Here is a 22,403-nt window from a genome sequence, read left to right on the forward strand (position 1 = left end):
ATAGATTTCACTTATTTTTTGGGGCCCGCCAAGTTGTTAGGTTGCTGTTGAAAAGCGGTGTTGCATCGACACTTAATTGAGTGGGGGTGTTTGTGGGGTACGATCATGACGGCTCACCCGACGACCGCTTCAAATAACTACTGCGCTCAAATCCCATGGGCCTCAATGCCAACTCTACCAACAACTGATGCTTCCTCTCTCTCTCTCTCTCTCTCTATTATTTTTTTACTCTCTATCTTTGAAGGAATTTACAAAGTAGACCAACAAAATGCATGGCGGACATATTCATGAAAAATGGTTAGAAAGATGACATGTCTCAATCTGGACTCTAGTTCGTGAACTGTCGCATTCTATATCAAATATAGCTAAAGTAACCGGACACCTACTTTTTATTTTTATTAAAGAAAATTATAGTAAAAAAAAAAAAAAAGAGAGGCATATGAATGTGGAGATAGATAGAGAGACCTTTGCAGCATTTGGTTTAGTATGGAGCTATAGTAATTTGATGGGCGTGATTAGAAGCAAAGGCAATTTACATGTTCTGCTGCAGTGTACAAGGCTAAGGAGATATGGGCCATTGGACGCATCCAGAGGATGTGAGCCCACTTGGAACTGTTTGGGAGACCCTACCTATCCTAACAAAGGCGGTCGAAATATAAAAATAGATAAATAAATAAATATTTATATTTATATTTTTTCGCTTGCACGTTTAATCTACCGAAATGCCTTTGCGACCCCGTCATGCACCCAGGTTCTGACGCGCAGCTGCTGCTTCCATCAATCTCAGACTAGCCTCCCCTTATTACTTCATTTCTCAACTCCCCTTTCTTCCTAAATTGCTCATACCTCTCTCTCTCTCTCTCTCTCTCTCTCTATATATATATATATATATATTTATATTACTTTTTCTTAATCACAAATATCGATCCCGATAAGATAACTGCGTCTTCGTTAACTGCACGCAAAATCCAATAGTCCTCGATCTAAGTGATGCAACGTACTATTACTCAGCAAGTTACACTTAAAACATATTACAGCTGCTCGTGACCAAAAGCAAGATCTAGCGGTACTTTAAATGATTCCGGCTTTGAATAATTTAATTACTTGGATCCCATTGTGAAATATTCACCTAGCTAGGACATTGTACTACATGCAAGCACCTCCCAAATACTAACAGTGATCAATTAATAAAAAAGATGAACGCTAATGGTAAACAGTATGGAGGTGGTCCACCGTCCACGGCAGGGAGGCAAATGGCTTAGGAAAGGTGGGAGACGGCGGGGGCCGCCATTTCCGTAAGGAGGCGGCAAACGGCATCTCGCTCCTTCAAACAATGGGTCCCACACCAAACCGTGTCTCTTTCCCCCTTGTAGCTAGCTAGCTTTCTCCACCGGACCACCGAGGCATCTCTCTCTCTCTCTCTCTCTCTCTCTCTCTCTCCATCTGGGGTCCCACACCACCCATCAGCTACTCCTCATCCTCCTGACGCCGCTAAACTAAGATGGAGTTACAAACCTCGGAAAATTATGTAAAATTAAAGAAAAAAAAAAGGAAATGTATGGAGGGCTCAGTTGGAACTTGGTCGCTATCCGGAATACACGTGGCGCAACAATCGTCATACATGGAGGGTTAGAAAATTCCTCCTATTATCACGCTTTACAAGATATTTAGATGCATGCCTGTTGAAGTCAGCTTACTAACCAATAATTAAGGGAGTCGGTAAATCATCTCTTCCGCGGTAACTTCAAAATTTGCACAACTTGCCAATTTATAATTTGCCCAAATATGCTTCATTTTATTGAATTATCAAGCATCAACGACGTCAGACCAGAATAGAGTGTCTTATACATACAAAGGGGGGGGGGGAGGAAGAGAGAGAGAGTGCCCAACTAATTTGATTAATAACGATGATGTGTTTACGCAAACAAAACAAGTCATTTCAATTGTTGTTTGGATAGTTGAAGCTGATGGTTGATTTGGGGCCCCACCGGCGGAGCGGAGCAACTTGTTTAATTTCTAAGGCCCTTTTAAATTTCCCCCTTGTTATAAAATACACGGCTAAAACACTTACATATTTGGGTAGTGATAATGCTTCTTTACCCAACCATTTAAACAAACATAAAACTAATGTTGCCGTTCTGGTAAGCATACGAAAGCATATTATGTCACTTATCGTGATCACCATGGACTATTATTATTTAATAGACATTTGGTAACGCAAACAAAGTTTCAGTAGAAATTTATGGGCTTGTCGCACTTGTTCACAACAATAAGCTCCCAAGTCCGAACTGAGAACCAGTGAAGTCAGTCACGTAGAAATAAAAAAAAAAGACAAGTAAGAGCGTGGGAATGGATTGTAGTCATGGAGATTGAGAGGGCGTACGTACAAGGAGATGGGATTTTTAATGCATGGGTATAGCAGGTGGGTAGGGGAGAGAGCCGGAGAGGTCCGGTTCATAGCTAGCTAACTAGCTGAGCCTGGGTGTAATTGGTTGCCTCGATCGATCGCCTGATTTTGATGGATGGATGGACGTACTTACAAGTATTAGTAGATGACTGATTAGATGCGATAAGGCGTTAGCTACAGATTTGGCTGAGGTCCATGTGACATCACCTCAAAAGGTTGGCTGTCATCTATCAATCCGTTACTTGACATCTTTCACCACACACAAACAGTTCAAACTTATCTCTGCTCCTCGTTCAAGGTTAGTTCTCATATTATAATTCGCATAAAGGAAGTGACAAACCCACCCGGCCTGGCCTCTCTCATTTTCATATATATATATATATATATATATATATATACAAAACTTGTAGCCCTAATTCGATCGGAGGTAGCTAGACGAAGATAAGTTACTGAGCTGTATTAATTGCACTTGTTAGTGGTGTTATTGTAGAATTACAGTTTACGGATGTGATGGATTCCTCAATCATGCATGGAGCGAGGATCAGTTTGACACCATGCTTTTAAGAAAATTGGAGGGGCCACAGAGATTATATAACATGATCAAGTTAATTAGAGATCCAAGATCGAGCCATTGTGAAATCTAAATGATAACAGAGCTCAATAATTGATCAGGACGCAACTGGATCTTCGGCCCCGCCCCCTCCCCCGAAGGATTAGCCGACAAGATCGAGGATGGCCACTATCATAAAACGGGACCACTTGCATCAAACCATCAGATGCTCATCAGATGGCCAGCCTTGGTTACCATGAGCAAATCATCTCGAGGACCCAACACGATAACCCTTTTAATTATTCTAGTGACTAGCTAGTGGTGATTTGGGACTCACCCAACTTTATCTTTCCTCTTTAGCCTTCAAATCACAAAGGAATGTGACTCAATGACAGGAATGCCCTCGATCTCTTGCTCTTCTTACCCAGTTGGGCGTTAACTAAAGGAGTCTCCACCAAGTCAACATGGAAGCCAATCAATTGAAGAAGGAGAAAGGAGTGGCATCGAGTTTGCTCTTAGAATATTGCAAGTGGAGATCCGCTCCAGTCACTACTGGAGGAGTCCAATAAAACCCCAGCCGCTAACGATTTGCCACCGTACTCTATGACATGATCTGTTATCCGTGGCATGAATCTCGAGAATCCGAGTCCAGCAAGATTTGGATAATAAGTGTAAATCCAACCGCTCTCCCGATGCCACAGCATGAGACGTCCGATCATTAATTATGTAACTACGGAAGCAGGGCAGGATGATTTGGCAGTTTTACGGAGAAAAATGGTGGCCTTGTTTTCACTAATAAAGAAAGAGGAGCCACCAACCTTATTAGATTTAATAAAAGGAGTGGAGGTTTGGGCCCTTAACTCTTATTTAGAGTAAATATGAAAAAGAAGGGGGCCAGTTATGTTTAAACCATTTGGAATCGGAGTCAATTAGTAGAAAATTAAAGAAGAGATCTCTCTCTAGCTCCTCCCCTTTTATTTATTTATTTATTTATTTATCTCTATAACTCCTTGCCCCCCTTCTCCTTTAATTGCATATTGTATCTTACGAAATTAAACAAAGGAGAAGGAGCAGAACACGACAGCGACCTTTTCTTCTCTCTCTCTCTCTCTTTCCTGTCCGATATCTCCTCCCTTGTCTATATTTATAATTGCTTTTCTCCCTTCCTCTTTCCCTCTTTCCTTCCGGAAGGCGATTGTAGACGAAAGGGAGTCGAGAAGGAATAAGAGAGAGAGAGAGAGAGAGAGAGAGAGAGAGAGAGAGAGAGAGAGAGAGAGAGAGAGAGAGAGAGAGAGGTTCTTGATTTAGCCGGCGGAAGTGCAACGTTATCTTCCGGGTGTAGAGTCTACCCCCCATCTCGACCCAACACGTGACAGGTAACACACCTTCCATGACTCGTTAGCGGAGGAAGAGATAACAATTTGCTCTCTTCCCTTCAATCTTCTTTATGCTTTCATCCAATTCTCTAAAGCGCTACTGGTTTATTTCTAAGTACTACTAATAGTACCACAGGAAGAAGATAGAGTGATGTCGCCATGGAAATAACGAGGCGGTTAACTACTCCGCTCTCTCGACCCGAAGAAAACCGTATCAAGACGCGAAGCTGGGCCTAATTCGCCGAGTTCTATGTCCCAAGGCTTCGAGAGGGGAATCTACAGCTACTCCGATGGGTTTGACCGATCTAACAGCCATGAGCTGCAGCAGCAGCACATAGCCCAGCAAAGCCGGAGGGACAAGCTAAGGGTGCAAGGTTTCGACCCGGACGGTCACCCCCTCGTCCCAATAGAAAGTGACATAGAAGACACCGCCATCTATAACTCCACCCCCGCGGTGCCAAGCAACATGTTGTCCGAGATGTTCAATTTCCCGACTCCGCCTCCCTCCGCCTCCGAGCTGCTCGCCAACCAGATGTCTACCAGCTACCGCTTGGCCCCGAGGCCAACGCCGATGACCGGCTTAGCGGGAGATTGGTACACCAGCAGCCGACAAGGGGTGGTACTGGGTAGCTCTAATTTGAGCAATTTAGGTGAAACCTCGTCCAAGCAGCAAGCCATGCCAGGTCTGAACTCCGACTCGGCGTCGGCGATGCATCTCTTCCTGATGAATCCACAACAGCACCAACAGCAACATGCGAGGTCCGCTTCCCCTCCTCCCTCTCTCCAACATCACCAAGCGTTCCAAGGCTTTGGAGATGCTACCACTTCTTTCAGTACCGGAGGTGTAGGCGAAGGCCAAGGCCTATCGCTATCACTATCCTCGTCCCTTCAGCAGCTTGAAATGGCCAAGGCGGAGGACTTGAGGGTGAGAGACGGGGTGCTCTTTTTTAACAACCAGCAGCAGCAGCATCATCAGCCGACTGCTTTACACTTGCAACAGGGTCATGGTCAAGTAGGTCAAGGTCAGCAGATGCACATAGGCCACTACGGTTCCATGGGGGTTATGAATACCCTTCGCAATTCCAAATACGCAAGGGCGGCCCAGGAGCTTCTTGAGGAGTTCTGCAGCATTGGAAGGGATCAAATGAGGAACAGCCGCTTTGGCCGGCATCGCGGTGCCTCGTCAAACCCTAATCCTAGTACCGCCGGCGGAGGAGGTGCTTCAACCTCGGCTACTGCAGCGTCTCCATCTGCTAAGGACCTCCCTCCTTTGTCTCCTGCTGATAGGTTTGAGCACCAAAGGAAGAAAACCAAGCTAGTCTCCATGTTTGACGAGGTCTTCATCTCTCTCACTCACTATATATATAAGCACAGTTTTATACCAGAAACTAATTTTCTCTGCTAGCAAGCTGCTCCCTCTTCTAGCTCAACCTTTTCCAGTTACGAGATTAGCTAGGTGAGAATTCCGGCAAACCTATGAGATACTTGTTGCAATTTAGGGAGAAAAGAATCGGTGGGCAGCTGAGTTACAAGCTGTGTTTATCTGCACACCGAGGTGGTAATTAGGTTCGAGCATCTCGTAATTTTTAATTAAAAAATCTTTGCTAGTGTTTGTTGTCCTTTGGATTTCGTGGGTTAAATTACACTTAGTGGGTGGCACAATGAGATAACCATGGCCCCGTTTGATTCGGCGAAATAGCTATCGGAAAGTTCCAGTCTAGTCCTCTTCCTTCCCTTGGGCCTTGGCCAATAGCACGCAGCAAAGGGTTGTTACATGGATGTTGCTATTCCCAAGAGATTGTTTTGCTCACTATAGCAAGTAACAACAACCCTGTTGATTCCTATGTGAGTTGACCTGCTACCTATCCCTTTCTTGCCTCATTCTCGTTTCTTTATTATTTTCACAACCCACAAAGGGAATAGGTACGTCTATAGCATAATATTTTACAACACACACATGGATTCTACTCGTGTGATAGCCCGCCGTTTCTTGCAACTTCCCTCTCTGGATCCCTTGAAGGGCTCGCCACCTCCCTCATCTCATTCATGCATGCACCTAAGAGCTAACTGCTTTTCCAGTCTAACCTTGGGATCATCTAATTCTCCCCCACCTCCTCAGTGCCCCCTTTAGCTACTATAATGGGAACTACTTGGCAACTGTTGCTGGGTTTCTACAGTAAGAAATAATCATATGGTTAAGAGAGAGAGAGAGAGAGAGAGAGAGAGAGAGAGAGAGAGAGAGAGAGAGAGTTTTCCACTTTTATGCCTCCAGTTGCATCAAGATAATTCCTTTCACCGCGACCCATCCCCAGACAATAGAGAATATATCGTTAGTGGGGTCTTATTTTGTTCTATCGTCGCTACCATTATCGCAGCACCTACACACACAGCATAGTTTCAAGTTTTTGTTACGACGGTATATTTTCATCATCTTTTCTAAGGTCGGCTACTTTTGATCTGCACATGCAGGTGGATAAAAGATACAGTCGCTACTGTGAACAGATGCAGATGGTGGTGAACTCGTTCGACTCGGTGATGGGCTTCGGAGCGGCGATGCCGTACACAGCCCTGGCCCAGAAGGCGATGTCGCGGCACTTCCGCTGCCTCAAGGATGCCATCGCAGCGCAATTGAAGCAGACGTGCGAGCTCCTGGGCGACAAGGATGGCGCCTCGGGGCTCACCAAGGGGGAGACGCCGAGGCTTAGGTTGCTCGACCAGAGCTTACGACAGCAGAGAGCATTCCACCAGATGGGCATGATGGAGCAAGAAGCTTGGAGGCCGCAGCGCGGCTTGCCTGAGCGTTCCGTCAGTATTTTGAGAGCTTGGCTGTTCGAGCACTTCCTTCACCCGTACGTCACGTCTATATATTTTTCCCCAATCTTAGATATCATAACTGAGTAGCTCATCAGCATTTAATTCCTTCTATCTTCTTGTCAGATATTGTGATCGGCTAGCTATTATTGCTCTGATGATTGATGTCGTTACTGAAGTTTTTCTATTTTCTATTCTTTTCTTTTGAACAGCGCGCATTATAACAGTACTCTCCCTCCCCCCACCCCCTTCTTAGTTTGAAAGCATAAAACACAGTTTAACCAAAAAAAGAAAAAGCATAACACACTGTTTCTTACTTGCATTAGTGTTGATTAGAAGTAAAATGATTAGCACTTTTTGCAATCTGTGTTTACTTTTATCTAAATATTCTGCACCACATTGTCCTTAAGGTATTATCTTTACACCAAGAAAAGCTGCCAAAAGCTTCTCTCCTGTTCTATCCTTTTATATGGATTCCATGCTACGATTGCCATAGCCATAATATTGCGTCTTTTAATTGATGCAGTTTGTCATTCGAATTTTAATGAAAATGATCTTGAAGCCTTTTCTGGCTCTACATGATTTATGAATTGAGATAGATACTGTAGATATTTTTTCAGGCTTTATTTCGTTTCCTGAGCGTCATTTTATTATTATTGTTAATTAATATTATTGGTATTATAATCCTTTTCTTTTTTATTTTTTGTTCTCAGGTATCCAAGTGATGCAGATAAGCATCTATTGGCGAGACAGACAGGTCTATCCAGAAATCAGGTCTGTCCTCTTCTCTCTCAATAATAAAAGTGTTATCAGCTTTTTGGACACCACCAATAGTTTCTACCGGGAGAAAATAATTCTCCTTGATATCCTCAATTGGTCGTCTCTTTGTGTTCTTTTTATTCACACCTCTCCTCCTATCCTACTTCTGCCCAGAATTGAATGCACAGTGAAAGCACCCTATGGAACAGTAAATGTAGTGCTGAGGTGCTTGCACATGCAGATTACTTCTGCGCAGGAAATTACTTATCTTTGTTCTTCATTTACCCCCATTCAAACTGCGGTAATTAGTTATTTATTATTCTTAGGGTTTGGCATTTTGTTTTGTATGTGTCATTGTGGAGTAACCAGAGTAATTAACTCCATCGCCTCATTATTCTCCTGCCAACGAGCAAGTCCATTTTGTGTTTTTTTTTTCCAGAGTCAGCAATCTATCATATATTGTTCTCTCTATAACACGATTAGATGATCTATTCACCCCTATACTACTCTCCACCCCAAGCCAGAACTATACCCACCCAGTATTCAATTCCCTCAACTGTTATCATGCTCTCTCTCTCTCTCTCTCTCTCTCTCTCTCTCTCTCTCTCTCTCTCTTCATTGCATCTAAGGACGGCTCTTTTACTATCTGACGCATAATTACTTACATCTATCCAAGCTTAGATGGCATGATGATGGTGACGATGATGATGATGATGATGGTGCTGCCACACTTCATGCACGTACCTACTAATGAGTTATATATCCATTTCAGGTATCCAATTGGTTCATTAATGCAAGAGTCCGGCTATGGAAGCCCATGGTGGAAGACATGTACCAACAAGAAGCCAACGAGCAGGCAGAGAGCAGCGATGCTAACCACCAAAAAGCACACTCACCACAACAAAACCCTAATTCACAATCCAAAGACCAAACATCCCCCGCCCCAACTTCCATAGCTCACTGCGGAGGTGATGATGCCGCCCTAATCGGCATCGACTCCCCGGAGCTCCTGGATGCCGAGGCGCACGCGGCAGCCACCGATGAAATGTACCGTTATGGGACTGCGGCGGCGGCCGCTCGGATGCGGTTCAGTGCAGCCGGGGACGTGTCGCTGACTCTCGGGTTACGGCACGCCGGAGGGAATGCGCCGGCGGAGAACAGTCGATTCTCGGTTAGGGACTTTGGTGGCTAACCGTGTTAGAATGTTATGGAAAATTATAAGCTCCATGAAAGCAAAGAGTTAAAGGAAAACAAGAGAAGATTAATAACAGAGATAGATCTTCTTATCTTAATCAGCTTAATTAATATTCCTTCCGTTTGTTATACATTATGGGGAATATATATATATATATAAATACATATAGATTGTTTTCCAGGATCCTGTCTATTCTTTTCTACCTGTAAATTGGAGAGAACATACGTAATAATGTTATCTTGGATGAAAATTTGGTATGAAATTTAACCGAAGTATGACATTGTAGGCTATTCGATTCCCTCTTTAATCTGATTTCATTTTCTCGAGTCATCAATGCTAGAAAAGGTAGTTGATCGACGGAAGAAAATGACAGATGGATATAATTGTGAGACAATTAATGGCACACCATATACAAATAGCCTCTCTCTCTCTCTCTCTCTCTCTCTCTCTCTCTCTCTCTCTCTCTCTCTCTCTCTCTCTCTCTCTCTCTCTCTCTCTCTCATCTTACTTTTAAAGTCTGCCTGCGAGACCAGACCAGTCGACTTCCTCTCGGGGTCTATATGGTTGACCATGCCAGACAATACTTGGGCCAAAACCAGTACATTATGAGGCATAACAGAACATAAGCGGGCCGGTCTTGAATAGAAAGGGATCGGGCTTAGAACCAAGCCCAATCTAAATAAATGCTCGAGACTCACCTCCCTCCAACTACTATCGACGAAACATATTACCTTTTGTTGCATAATGTAGAGATATTTGAACAATTGTCTATGATCAGATAAATTTACAGCGGACATGGATAAATATATTAATTGTTACTACCTATAAGTGTCTTTGTGTACCTATTTGCGATACATTTCACATATTATTCAATTTCAAACAAAGGTGAGCTTTAACGGGCTTGTGATCAGAGCTGTGAATTTGATCAACTGATTCATACGAGTGCAGCACCGCATCGAGTCCAGAGGTTGCATCGATCTTGAATAACACTCTGTCAGTCCATGAGGGTACTCTGATCTGCCAAACACATATAAAAGAAATCCATCATTCCGCGGCGAAATAATCTTAATTTGCATACTATCGTACTATATATATATATATATATATATATATATATAAATTTCTACCTTGTAGCTTGTGTCATAATTGCTGCTCCCAACATTATACTTGTATGTAGGCTTGAATGACAAAGTCCCCTCGCAATAGCCATTGAATACTTCTCCTCTTTCTGCCTCTTGTAGCAGTTGATCTTTACTTATTAGCATCTACAGTGGTCAGAGACAATATCAATTCATTACACATTACACATTCCTCTTCTTTTTCTTTTTCTTTTTTTCAAAGTAGAAGCATCAGAGAGAATTAGTTAGTAGGCGCTACTTGGGCCTCTTGTGGATAGATATCCTCTTCATGCAATGCAACACATGTACAGTAAACAATATCAAATCTAGAGGGAATTAATGTTGCTAGCTTGCTTACGTTGTGAAGGTTTTTGTGTATGAGGCTTCTCGCAGGCAGGGTGCCTATACCATGTATTCTGTAATTGAGATCTCCAAGCCACACCGTCAAATGAGAGGGCGTTTCATATGGATATCCCATCGCCTTTGAGAACATTGCGTGAGATATGTGCCTGCACTGTGAGTTCCTCTCCTCCACATTATGTGCATGCGCTGCATAAATCAACGCCAGATAATCTCATGTAATTTAAACAATCTACCCTGTTTGTTTCCTGTCTAATGTGTACTGATCACAAAGCCAAATAGGCCAGACATGTACGGGCTAGGCCATGCTAATTGTCTTTCCTGGATGTCATTTAAAGATATATGTGACAACAACTCACCTGAAAGATGGCAGGTTATGAAGACCACGCGTATTCCATTCATGACCAAATAAATTCCCACAGCTCCCTTCTTCCTGCCTATTAATCCCCCGCATCCCCCAACAGCATGCTTATCTATTCTCATCTCTGCAAGCTATCAAGTAGGTGCAATGAGGCAGAGAACGGCTTTCTCCCAATTAAGGAAACAAACTAACTAAACTGGGGGTCGATCATGGTGTCATGCATCTCACCTTTTGCTTCAAGCTCCATGTTTTTGGGGCCGAAGACATAAAGCTGAAGAGATTGCATGGTGGATTCTCCCAGGAGACTAGAATAAAAATTCAAATTCATAAGTAAACCTTCATAATTCCTCAGTGTGTATAGTTTTCATGGAATTGTCCAATGATAGAAGACGAAGCCCATGCCCAAGGATTAATTTATTATTGAACCTGTGTGTGTCGACCAAAGCTTCCTGCAACAGAGTCGCAACGTTGTCGTTGTGTACTCTCGGGACTTCCTGCAATCCCACCGCCAGTAGATGAAACCTTCGATCCCTGCCAATTAGCTGCACCAAATCCTGCGACGAGGCCTTGGTACACGGATTCGACTATCTCAGTTTCAACTATGAAAAATATTAAGAGAAGACTCTTAAATTTTTGCCTACATTATTATCGTGATCATCATCAGATCCTGCCTACCTTTCCATTCATATTCCATGTCACGACGCACACACACACAGCGGAACTGTTCCAGAACCCGCAAACCTTTTCTAACCCGACTCGATTGATTCCTTCACGAAGTTGCTGATTATCTCCAACTCCATCCAACCTCTGCCCATCTACCTCCTCCACTCTTTTCCTGTATGCATACACACACACACACACACACACACACAAACACATATATATATATATATAGAGAGAGAGAGAGAGAGAGAGAGAGAGAGAGAGACAGCACTACTGTTTATTGGGCCGGCTTAGTTATGCTCGGTATGATGAAGAAGAGCATAAAAACAAAACAAAAAACAAACAAAATGTTCCTTTTGGAGAGGAGGAAGATATACCTACCTACTACGCGCAAGACTCGTACAATTACCCATGACTCCTTGCTCCCTTCTTCCATATAACACATGCCAACACCATTAATTATCCTTCTCTTCATATACAACTAAATAAATTATATTAAAATTAGTTTTGCCTCCGCACCGTAACAGCACTCTCATATTAGGAAAAGGCAAAATCGAACTCTTAATTTGTATGATGCGGATTATGGAGCACCAAAAACTTATATAAACACGGAAAGTGGAACAGTCCTTTGACTCGTACGTGTGCTTAACTAGACAAATCATAGTTTTTTTCTTCTTTTTTCTGGCGGTGCACATCTCCTTCTTTCCTCTCATCCTCACCAAATTTAGGTGAAGGTTGTTGACTTCAAATAAGAACAAATCAAAGTTGGAGATGGCCACATCAAAGCCTGCCTTAATTTCTTTGTAAAAGTCAGATGCTTATATATACTGGTCTCCTATTCCATGCTATTTATTAATTTGCTCACGAGTCACGAAATTAGAGGCCAAGGCGAGGCTTGGATTCATGCCGGTGAACAAACCACACGAGGGATTGATTACACTTCGTTGATAGGGATGGGCTCATGGTGTATAATGAATTGCACAATAGCTTGTCATTGTTTTGAGGTAACCATGAAGAAAATTTGATGGATACTTACCGACCATATGATCGATTTTGGATTTTGTCAATGCATGGAAAGTAACAACTTATGTTACACGTAAGAAAACCACTCTATTGATGACACTTGTGATCCGGAACTAGTGCACATTTAATTGCCTGTCTTAATTTCGTGATAGATATAGAGACAAATAAGATAATATCCTTATCGTTAGTACCCTTCCATTGTCGTCTAGTCCGGTTAGGATACCTGGCTTTCACCCAGGCGACCCGGGTTCAAATCCCGGCAATGGAATTCTTTTATTTTTTTTGCTTTGTTAACACTTTTCTTTTACATATCTCGTACCAAAGCAATCCACTATTTCGTCATTTGTGAGAAACGAATCTAAATCCAATCAGATATGGGTTTGTAGATGAGTATTTGGTAGTTTTAAAAAGAAGCTTAATCAAGATCTCAGGTTAAGGCACCCAAGTCATATTAGGCGTATCAATGACCATCAACCACTCCACTGCGTAGAAGACCTGCCACAGCAACAGATTAATTACTCTTCTTCTACATGTCCATATGGACACATATGGGTATATCCCTCTATGAGGCAGGCAGATATTGACGTCTCAACCATCCTATATCCTCTCTTCTTTCTTCAACGCTGTCCTCTCAGAGCTATTCCTCTCTACCACAACCACTTACACCTTCCACATGCACATTACTCCTTATTCCCCCTTCTTTACCGCATCTATTAGTTCACATATGTATATAATACTCAGTCTTTGTGCAGAAAATTACGCAGATCATATGAGTCTATCTAGCTAGGTGCGAATGTGATGTTGGAATGGCTCAATCAAAGCAGCAGCAGCAGCAGCAGCATGCGCATGCATCTCCGATGCAATAATCAGATTTGATTGAGCCGTGCCAATATCACAATTTTTGCTTGGCCTTGTCGCTATATATTACCACAAGGGTTCATCAGAGATCGATCCAAGGTATGTATTAACCATGCGTATTACGTTTTGACATGATTTCATCAAATTGTAGTGAGTGGTTACTACCTTCTTCAAGAATTGAAAACTCTTACAAATTTGATCGTCAAAATCTATAGTTGCATGACCTCAAACATAATCTTCATACTGAAATCAAGATTAAGAAGAAATACTTTTATGGTAGCTAGGATCTTAAGTCTTTAAACAGAAGGCGGATGATCAGATAAGAGTTTTCCTTACTGAGTAATACCGATCAGAGAATCATATATATATATATATATATATATATATATAGATAAAATATTCAAAGAATTAGGACGACAATTGATGAGAAAGTCATTATTAATTAAGACGAGGCATGATATAGACCGTGGGCATATCCGAATCCAGATCTAAGAGAGACAGAAGGGTTATTGAGCACCACTTCCTCGTTCTTAACAGGTAACTGAGCTTCTCTCGCCATGGTTGTAATAGTAGTAGTGTAGTAGTGCTTATTCCTGGCCAAGGCCTCGTGCAATAGCTGGTCGGCCCTCTTGGCTACGGTGTTCCGCAGGTTCAACAGAGCCCTCTGGTAGTCCTCCAACTCCTCGAACCCGAGCCCTTCCACGTTGGCATCCCACCAGAACGCCTTCCCCGCTCGCTCCCTCTTCATGCCCTCCTCGATCGCGTCGCGCTTCTTCTTCTCCATCTCCAGCATCCCGTGAAGTTCCATGTACTGTCGGTTCAGCTCGCGCACCGTGCCCGCCCCTCGCCGCACGTCTCCCTGGTTGCGGTGGTCGTTGGAGAATTCAGAAGAAAGGAAGCGGTCGACGATGGAGTCGACCGAGGGGTGTCCGAAGGAGAAGGCCTTTCCGGCAGGGGAGAAAACGACTACGCCAATGTCAGCGCCGCAGAGGATGGATAGCTCGCTGGCCTTTTTGAAGAGGCCGGTTCGGCGCTTGGAGAAGCACACCTGACGCGCCTCCTCGTTCTGGATCCTCTTTATCTCGATCTTCTGCCGCCCCATGCTTGGCTTCCTCCGCAGTACCATTAATTGCTTATCACAATACAGACACGATGGATCAGAGGGATTAGAATGGAGAGAGGTCGATCTAGGAAGGATGAGGAGGAGGAGTATTTTTATAGAGGTTTTCAGGAGCTTGAGACGTGACGATTAATTAAGGAGAGGTTTTAGGATGCTGAGTTGGGATGTTAATTTGGGTGTTGAATAATATATATATATATATATATATATATATATATATATATATATATATATATATATATGAGGAAACTTTTCATTCTTGGTAGGTGTTGTAATCTTGGAATTATGGACAAGGGGTTTTTATAGTGGTTTTCAAGAGAGACGATTAAGGAGAGGTTTTAGGATGCTGAGTTGGTATTTCAATTTGAGTTATGAGGAGAACTTTCACTTTTGGTAGGTGTTGAATCACATTCCTAACTGTAATGGTTCAAGAGTTGGAGGGAAAAGAGGAGAGTTAGGGAGACAATAAAATAGCTTCCTTATGTTTCACTCTCTGCTACATTGCCATCCATATATTAGCATCTTATATTGGAGCTTGATTTTAATTATATCCCGCAAATGACTTGTACATGATTCATTAATTATTTTCCCACAAGAGATCCTGTTGCTCTATAAATAATTACATACTGATTTTCTTCCACACCTCACAATGATCAAATAAATTCTTATATATACTCGGTACATTACCTTCCAATTAATTTAGAGCTATTAGGTTTCGTTTGTTTCTCTTCGAAAAAGTGTTTTGTGTCTTACAATAGTTAGTGCTTTTGTCTTTTCATTACCCAAAAGCATATTAACGAGTACAAATTCACCGTTCTTTCCATGTCATTTGTCAGATTTGTGTCATTATTGAAACGTAACATCAACAATATTAGGCATTTAAAACGGGTGAATGATCCTAATTACTGCAAGGTAAATTTCAATACGGTGAATATTTGCAGTATAACTTTACTACCATAACAAAGTTACGTTGCATCACTCTGTAATTTCCTTTGGTTTTGACTTTTTGCATGATTGGCACAGACAATCTATAAAGGAGTTTACCCTTATCACATACATTGCCACCGGAATATAAACTGCTTTAGTTTTTTTATTTTGGAGAGAGAGAGAGAGAAGCTGAGCTCAGCTTGGCTTACGAACACTCCGGCCAAGGTAGAAGCCGAATTGTCGAAAAGGAGTAGGCCACAAGGTTCCAGGGGGGTACCATAGCAGGCCCCAAGACACCTCGTTGGGCTGCCTTCAGCCCTTGGGTGGTGGCCCAGTCTGCCACCCGATTGCCTTATCTAAAAACATGGCTAACAAAGTCCTTAATGAGGCTAAAATAGTCATTTAACACTGACTTTATCCTCCACGGGCAGGATTTGCACCAGAAGTTGTGAGTCTATCTCCATTATTAGAAGTCTACACCGTGTTGCTCCTAACCAATTGAAGCCCCAGCCTCATGCCACAGGCTTCTGAAGCGAGAGCGGACTCATTTGGTGTAGGCTCCTAGGCTAACCACTAGCACTCCCCGTACCGACCTGACCATGACGCTAGCCCCGCTCTGATAGCATCCTGACGAGGCCGCCCCATCGGTGTCGAGCTTAAGCCAGCCGGGGGCTGACGGCTTCCACTTTACTTGTACCCTCAGCCTAGGGTCAGTAAGGTGATTTGTGGCCACCCCATACTCCTCGGCTAGGCATAGAGCCCTACGGACCACCAGGCTCGCGGCTTCGATAGTCCCTTCGAAAGCCATCGTGTTGTGTTGTTTCCAGATCCCTATGGCGTGGTGACAATCATCTCTTTTATCTTCACATCTAAGCTCGTATTATCACTACACGTTGCTCCCAGCCAATCCATAGAGACCTCCACCAGCCTTAGCTATAGCTAGCAGCCAGCCTCCACTGCGGCCTAGACCTCGTGGTAGTAGTGATAAGAGAAGAAGAGGTGGTCCGCCATCTCCCTGTGTATGCTGCAGAGACTGCAACCCTCCTTTGATGCAATACTAATGCTACACAGGTAAGCCTTTAGGGGAGCCGATTCTAGGCCAACTTTCATACAAAGGAATGTACCCTCAGTGCCACCTTTAGTCTCTAGAGGGTGACCTAGCCAGGCTAAACGTTAGCGGTTGGAGGGAGGAGGAACTAGTAGATTGAGCTTGCTCGTGGCTCTCCTTTTAGGTAAACCCACCAGCTCCAAGAGTCAACAATGGTGGCTTCCCCAAAGAGATAGCCGACACCTTGAATGCTAGCTCAAAACCTCCCTCCTTTAGTAGTCTTGGTGACCCACTACTAGTCCTTGGTAAGGTTCGCTACCGTGAGGTCATCCTGAAGCAGTGAGGGGTGGATGACTCTCGGCTACTAGAGAATTGCCGAGCACCATGGCTCTCGAATAGCTTCGGTGTTACGACCTCCCCCCGTCCATTTGCGTCAATCGAGTTTCAGAGTAGCCACCATCTAACAGATTGAGTACCATACCCCACGAACAGTTTGCCAAATACTTAGCCTCCTAGGGATCAAGTTCACTGTATTTAGCGCGAAGGATACGAACCCAAGGCACCTCCACCTTGTTGAATACTTTGAAGACCCGCTTCTCCATCAGTGTTGTGTGTGCCGGCTCAAGCTGCCTGACTCCTAAACCCCCAGTGGCTTTAACACTAGTAACCACATCCTAGCTGAGGAGATGAAGGCCTCTACCATTGCCCCTCTCCTATAGAAAAGCTCTAGCCAACTTCTCAATTTGGTTGAGAACGCCATTCGGCAGCCACGTGCATGCAAGCCAGTATGTGGGGATTGAGAGCAGTGCAGCATTGGTCAACGTGATGCGACCCGCAATGAAGATGAACCCCCTCTTCCAGCCAACGAGCTTGGCCGCTACCCTGTCAGGATGCCATGATGCTCAGCAACCTTGATGCAACGACTAGAGATCAGCACCCCTAGGTAGGTGAAGGGGAACTTGCCAACCCCAAGACCCAAGACCTCCTTGAGCCACCGCCTAATGCCCGAGCTAAGCCAGCTAGGTAGAAAAATCTCTGATTTGTTGATGTTGACACGTTGATTGGTGGTGTTGGAGTAGAGAGACATGCAGCTCCTCAAACATCCAATGTTTCTATCTATGGCTTGGAGAACTTTGAGGAGGTCATCTGCATATAGCAAATGAGTGAGGTGGACCTCACCGCTATTGTAGTCGATGAGGAGCCCACATGCAACCCAATTGTTAAGGATGCCAGTGAGGATTTGAGAGACAAGGATGAAAAGGTAAGGAGACAAACGGTTTCCTTGCCTCAGTCCTCGATGGGGTGTGATTTACTCTATGGCCACTCCGTTGATGAGACTGGCAAACGTCGGGGAGGCTATGCTGACTGAGATCCATCTGCACTAGCCTAGTAGAAAGCCTATCTGACGAAGCACGCTCAGCACCACATCTCAGCTAATCCTATCAAAGGCCTTCTCCATGTCTAATTTGACCAGCATGAGTAACGGCTGGTCTTTCTCTATCGACAGCGAGCGGGCAATTTGCTGTGCTGCAAGTGTGTTATCACTAATACAACTCTCGGTCATGAATGCAACCTGCTCTAGATTGACCAGTTTCGGTAGCAGGCCCTTCAATCTTCCCACAAGCACTTTGGAGATGATCCTATAGAGGACATTGCACAATGCAATCGGCCTATAGTCCTTGACTCTTGTCGGACGGTCAAATTTAGGGATGTGTTATGTAGGTGTGACCCTAGTGTATTAGTATGGACGAGTTGGTGAAGAAATGCATCACAACCTCACATATACTGGGGCACGCAGTCGACTAGAAATTTTGGTAGACCTCAGTTTGGAAGCCATTAGGGCCCGGTGCTTTCCCAAGTGGGAGATTCCACATTGCAGCCTTGATTTCCTCCGTCATGATCTATATCATCAGCCCCTCACTGTTCTCTGACGAGATGGTCTCCAAGGTTGGCCAAGTTAGCCCGTCCACATCACTGCCAGAAATTGGCCCCCATAGGTCACAGTAGACCTCCATGAAAGCTTTGGCTACCTTGTGATGATGATATGATTTGGACCTCACCGAGTCGTCTCGAGCATGAACACGTCCTATGGGAGTTTTCTCTTATTATGTCTTAGTCGTTTCTTTTAAAAAATAAAGATTCTGTATATCGCGCTCAAACATGAGAGGGTCGCGTTCGAAATCCCCTTGAGAACGCTTGCAGGCATTTATATCGACAAAGAATATAATTTGTGCGTTCGAACGCACTGACCTTATTCGAACGCCAGCATGCAAATGCCTGCATACGTTCACATCGGCAGAGAATGCGAAATCCGTATTCGAACGTGCTTGATCCCGTTTGAACGCGATCAACGAGAATTTATTATTTCTAAGGTTATTATTTATTATTTTTGGTTTGTTTGATTAGCCTCGTAAGGTGTGGATGGCAACCAAAAACATTATAATGAATGAATATTGAGTTCTATCCATTTCCATCATCTCTACCCTAATCTTCCTTCTTCTTCGTTTAAGCCTTAGTCGTGCACCATCTCGATATCGGTGATCTTCTAACCTTCCTTGTCTGTCGATCCTCCCTTCTCTTTGGGATCTCGACTCCTTTTCCGACCTCTTTCTTATCCCCTAAACACCACAATCCATCCAACCCATCGCCATTATCACCCCTCACCTCATCATCACCATCACCCGTCACTTCCAACATCACTCTCATTTTTACGTATTTTCGTCCTAATTGCAGTCAAAATCTGCGAGAGGCGTAAATTAAAAAAAACGTAGATTATGAAGTTATGGATCGACCACCACTAGTTTTATAATTTTCAGTCTACAATAGAATATTTGATGATTATTTTTGTCTGACTGTGTGGGCTACTTTCCTACATTCGATCTGGATTGGGAAATAAACGTTTGGTTCATAATATATGACCTTGCACCCATTAGTCCCCGGGCCCAGGCATCCTAGAGATCTAACTGCGTTTGTGCCTTAGGGTCTCCATGAGGTGGAAGAACTTTGTGTTCCGGTCACCATCCCGCACCCAACACAAGCGGGACCATTGGAATCATTCAGGTTCAGTTGGAGACTAAGGGTGGTCTTGGTTATAAAGACACTTGAGCTACCGCATCCTAGTATCGTCCAAGCTCATAGTGGCATTTAGGCCTTTTAGTCGTTGAATCTCCTCCCTAGCATCCTGCAAGTTGGCCTTTATGCTAATAATCTTTGTCTTGCTCCAAGTGCATAGGTTATTTCGAAGAGCGCTAGTCTATGCACCATAGCCTACATCAAGTTACTAGTGGCACGTTGAGCCCAAACCTCATCGACCACCCTTTGGCACTTGTCATAATCAAGCCACATAAGCTCAAAGCGGAAAGGCCTCCTTGTACTTGGATCGGTCACTATGAAAGGAGAGGGGTGTAGTCAAACGCCGACTGGTCCAGGTGCTTAACCTTGCTGAGGGGTAAGGAAAACATCCGATCTACATTAGTTGAAACCCTATCTAGCCTGATCCACATGCTCCGGCTACCACTTTGGTTGTTGCACCAGGTGTAGGGAAACCCTTCAAACCCAACATCATAGAAACCAGCATGACGGATGAACTCTATAAAGGTCGCAACCTTTGGCTCAAGTCTGACTTTGCTAGAGCACTTCTCCTTTGGGATTGTGAAAGAGTTGAAACTGCAAGCAATAACCCAAGGCATACTGACTGTGGTAAGCAGGTTTAGCTCCTCCTAAAGGTCCTTCTGCTTGGGGAAGAAGTTGCTAGTGTACACCGTCGTGAACAGCCCAATGCCTTCGTGCATGGGCGTAATCACCAGATGCAAATTTGGATGTAGCAATCACATCTACACAACCAAACTCGATTATCCGTAGGGAGAGGATGCCACCAGAGGCCCCCACCATCCATATGGCAAACCAGCTCCAACAACGGCCTAGAGCCCTGGCTATCACTTTGGCCTTGTCCTAATCTGTATGGGTCTTGAGAAGGCAGATCATTCCATCTTATAGTCCCTATTCATTTCCCTACATCAATCAAGGACCTACTTTTCTAAGGCTTCCTTATAGTTCCAGAAGATGACCTTGATCATCAGGACATCACAAGGTATTATATTACTCGCCCCTGCTTGGAGGAGGATGCCTGAAGATTGTCTTCTTCGTGCCCTACTATTAATGATGCCCTACCAAACAAGACAATTGTAGGAGGGCAGTCAACCCCCACTTCTTGCGCACACTTTTTTGAAATATCTCATTCCCAAGCTTTTGCTCCTAAATCTTCTTACATGTATGACTCTATCCTTAAAAATGATTTATCATGCTACTTGCACTAAGGTTATCTTTGATCGCAAGCGAATCAAACTAAGTTAAGCTGAGTGATATTTTAGCTTAATCAATAAAATTGAAATAATTTGAATTCAAGCTTGATCACAATTATGAATGTGATTTTGAGCCTTTGTTTCAATGAAGTGTATTGATATATATTTTAAGACTTGTTGCAGCCTGTGGTATTTTAGACTCTTTTTAGCTTGTATTAATAAGTAAAAATATTGAGTTTTAATTCTATATATTATTTAAAATATTGACCAACTGGTTGCATAAAAATCATATGAATTTTACCTACGTGAGAGATATATGTATTTTGAGGTGGGTATTTCAACCCCCTTTTATCCACTGTTTTTCTTTATATTTGTGTTTGTGTAGGTGTAATTTCTAACTAGCCGGATCCTTTGTGGTCATGACAAAATTATCGAAGGTTAGATCTTTTGTACTGTTACCAGCTTAGGTAGGGGTGTTAAAATAACAAGCGGCTCAGGCTCAGCTCGGGCTCAACTCGGCTGAAGCTCGGGCTTGGCTTGGTTTGACTTGAGCTAAGTCGAGCCCGAGTCTTATTTTAAGGCTCAATTTAGATTTTGAGCCAAGCCTGAGCTAAAGCCTCCTCCTCAGGCTTGACTTGATAGACTTGGCTTAAGTATAACATTATTAATATTATATATATAAATGTATATTATATATAAATTAACCATTAGATCTTATTTAATAGCCATCATTAAATCTTTGAAATTAACCATGTCTTTATTCAATGGCTACCATTAGATATTTGATTATACTAACCCTAATTCTAAATTTGATAAAAAAATTCCAACAAACCCACCCAATCTCCCCATCCTCCTCCTCCTCCTCTATCGATCGGCTACTCTAGCCTCTTTCGGCAGCCTCCTCCTCCTCTTTCACCTCATTCAGCCTCCTCGTTCTCCATTAACAAGCTGCCGTCACCTTCTCCTCTCCGTCGGCCTTGCCTCCTCCTCATCTTCCTTCGGCCTTGGCAAGCCACCGCCTTCTCTCATTAGGCCACCTCATCCTCCTTTAGCCTCGACATGCCGTCGTCCCCATCGCTCTCTCCTCCTCCTCCTCTAATCAAGCTTGGGCTTGGCCCGAACTCGATACGGCTCAATTTGAGTTGAACTGAGACAAGCCTAAATATCTTTGGAGGGCTCGAAATTAATTTCTAGCTGAGCATAAGCTAGAGCCCGCTCTTTCAGGCTCGGCTCATTTACACTCCTAATCTTAGGCTATATTCTTAGCTTATTTCTGGGTGTCATTTGGGCTTGATGCAATGTAATTTGTTGTGCGATTATTTTTTGCCTAGTTATGTGGGGCTTGTTCAAATTATTTCTCCCTTTGTGTATTAGACTTACAATCGTATGTTTGAATTAAGTAAATGAAATATCTATCTTGTGAGTTTTTTCTAAAAAATAAAAAATCAACATGCCCGTCAAATGGGCATCATGAGTAAAAATGAAAACTTGAGTAATGCAACTGGATCTTTTATTCTCTCTACGTT

General features: G+C 43.4%; 3 protein-coding genes and 1 non-coding gene across 7 annotated transcripts; 2 read left to right on the forward strand and 2 right to left on the reverse strand.

The window, feature by feature from the left end:
• Nucleotides 1–4,046: 4,046 nt before the first annotated feature.
• Nucleotides 4,047–9,195, forward strand: LOC140773321 (BEL1-like homeodomain protein 4). 3 transcript variants are annotated; one of them, XM_073115808.1, is made up of 5 exons: nucleotides 4,047–4,333; nucleotides 4,450–5,669; nucleotides 6,803–7,182; nucleotides 7,858–7,918; nucleotides 8,676–9,195. In XM_073115808.1, exons 2-5 carry the CDS (start codon nucleotides 4,584–4,586, stop codon nucleotides 9,093–9,095), a joined length of 1,947 nt encoding a protein of 648 aa, XP_072971909.1. In that variant the 5' UTR covers nucleotides 4,047–4,333; nucleotides 4,450–4,583; the 3' UTR covers nucleotides 9,096–9,195. The 3 variants fall into 3 exon arrangements, with proteins under 3 accessions (XP_072971909.1, XP_072971910.1, XP_072971911.1); XM_073115809.1 differs by having other exon boundaries at nucleotides 4,462–5,669; XM_073115810.1 differs by having other exon boundaries at nucleotides 4,470–5,669.
• Nucleotides 9,196–9,594: 399 nt separating this feature from the next.
• LOC140773322 (type IV inositol polyphosphate 5-phosphatase 11) lies at nucleotides 9,595–12,136 on the reverse strand. 2 transcript variants are annotated; one of them, XM_073115813.1, is made up of 8 exons: nucleotides 11,982–12,136; nucleotides 11,613–11,772; nucleotides 11,364–11,503; nucleotides 11,166–11,242; nucleotides 10,936–11,061; nucleotides 10,575–10,765; nucleotides 10,226–10,363; nucleotides 9,595–10,115 (listed from the first exon to the last, which is right to left on the reverse strand). In XM_073115813.1, exons 1-8 carry the CDS (start codon nucleotides 12,011–12,013, stop codon nucleotides 9,957–9,959), a joined length of 1,023 nt encoding a protein of 340 aa, XP_072971914.1. In that variant the 5' UTR covers nucleotides 12,014–12,136; the 3' UTR covers nucleotides 9,595–9,956. The 2 variants fall into 2 exon arrangements, with proteins under 2 accessions (XP_072971914.1, XP_072971913.1); XM_073115812.1 differs by having other exon boundaries at nucleotides 11,613–12,117.
• A 681-nt stretch (nucleotides 12,137–12,817) lies between these two features.
• On the forward strand, nucleotides 12,818–12,891 carry TRNAE-UUC (transfer RNA glutamic acid (anticodon UUC)). Its single transcript has one exon. It is a non-coding gene; the product is annotated as a tRNA-Glu (tRNA).
• Nucleotides 12,892–13,253: 362 nt separating this feature from the next.
• On the reverse strand, nucleotides 13,254–15,201 carry LOC140773323 (agamous-like MADS-box protein AGL29). The gene has a single exon (XM_073115814.1). It carries the CDS (start codon nucleotides 14,605–14,607, stop codon nucleotides 13,924–13,926), a length of 684 nt encoding a protein of 227 aa, XP_072971915.1. The 5' UTR covers nucleotides 14,608–15,201; the 3' UTR covers nucleotides 13,254–13,923.
• Nucleotides 15,202–22,403: the final 7,202 nt, after the last annotated feature.

The sequence above is a fragment of the Typha angustifolia genome, chromosome 13 (assembly GCF_048772165.1).
Source record: "Typha angustifolia cultivar Huaian chromosome 13, ASM4877216v1, whole genome shotgun sequence".
Lineage (NCBI taxonomy): Eukaryota > Viridiplantae > Streptophyta > Magnoliopsida > Poales > Typhaceae > Typha > Typha angustifolia.

Excerpts from the sequence above, each read along its gene's own strand:
- LOC140773321 (XM_073115808.1), top strand. The coding sequence starts at position 4,584 with ATGTCCCAAGGCTTCGAGAGGGGAATCTACAGCTACTCCGATGGGTTT. Across the intron at positions 5,670-6,802 it reads TAGTCTCCATGTTTGACGAG|GTGGATAAAAGATACAGTCG; the intron begins GTCTTCATCTCT and ends CTGCACATGCAG. Across the intron at positions 7,919-8,675 it reads CAGGTCTATCCAGAAATCAG|GTATCCAATTGGTTCATTAA; the intron begins GTCTGTCCTCTT and ends TATCCATTTCAG.
- LOC140773322 (XM_073115812.1), bottom strand. The coding sequence starts at position 11,816 with ATGTGTTTGTGTGTGTGTGTGTGTGTGTGTGTGTATGCATACAGGAAA. Across the intron at positions 11,504-11,612 it reads CATGGAATATGAATGGAAAG|GCCTCGTCGCAGGATTTGGT; the intron begins GTAGGCAGGATC and ends CCGTGTACCAAG. Across the intron at positions 11,062-11,165 it reads CATGGAGCTTGAAGCAAAAG|AGATGAGAATAGATAAGCAT; the intron begins GTGAGATGCATG and ends GATAGCTTGCAG.
- LOC140773323 (XM_073115814.1), bottom strand. The coding sequence starts at position 14,607 with ATGGTACTGCGGAGGAAGCCAAGCATGGGGCGGCAGAAGATCGAGATA.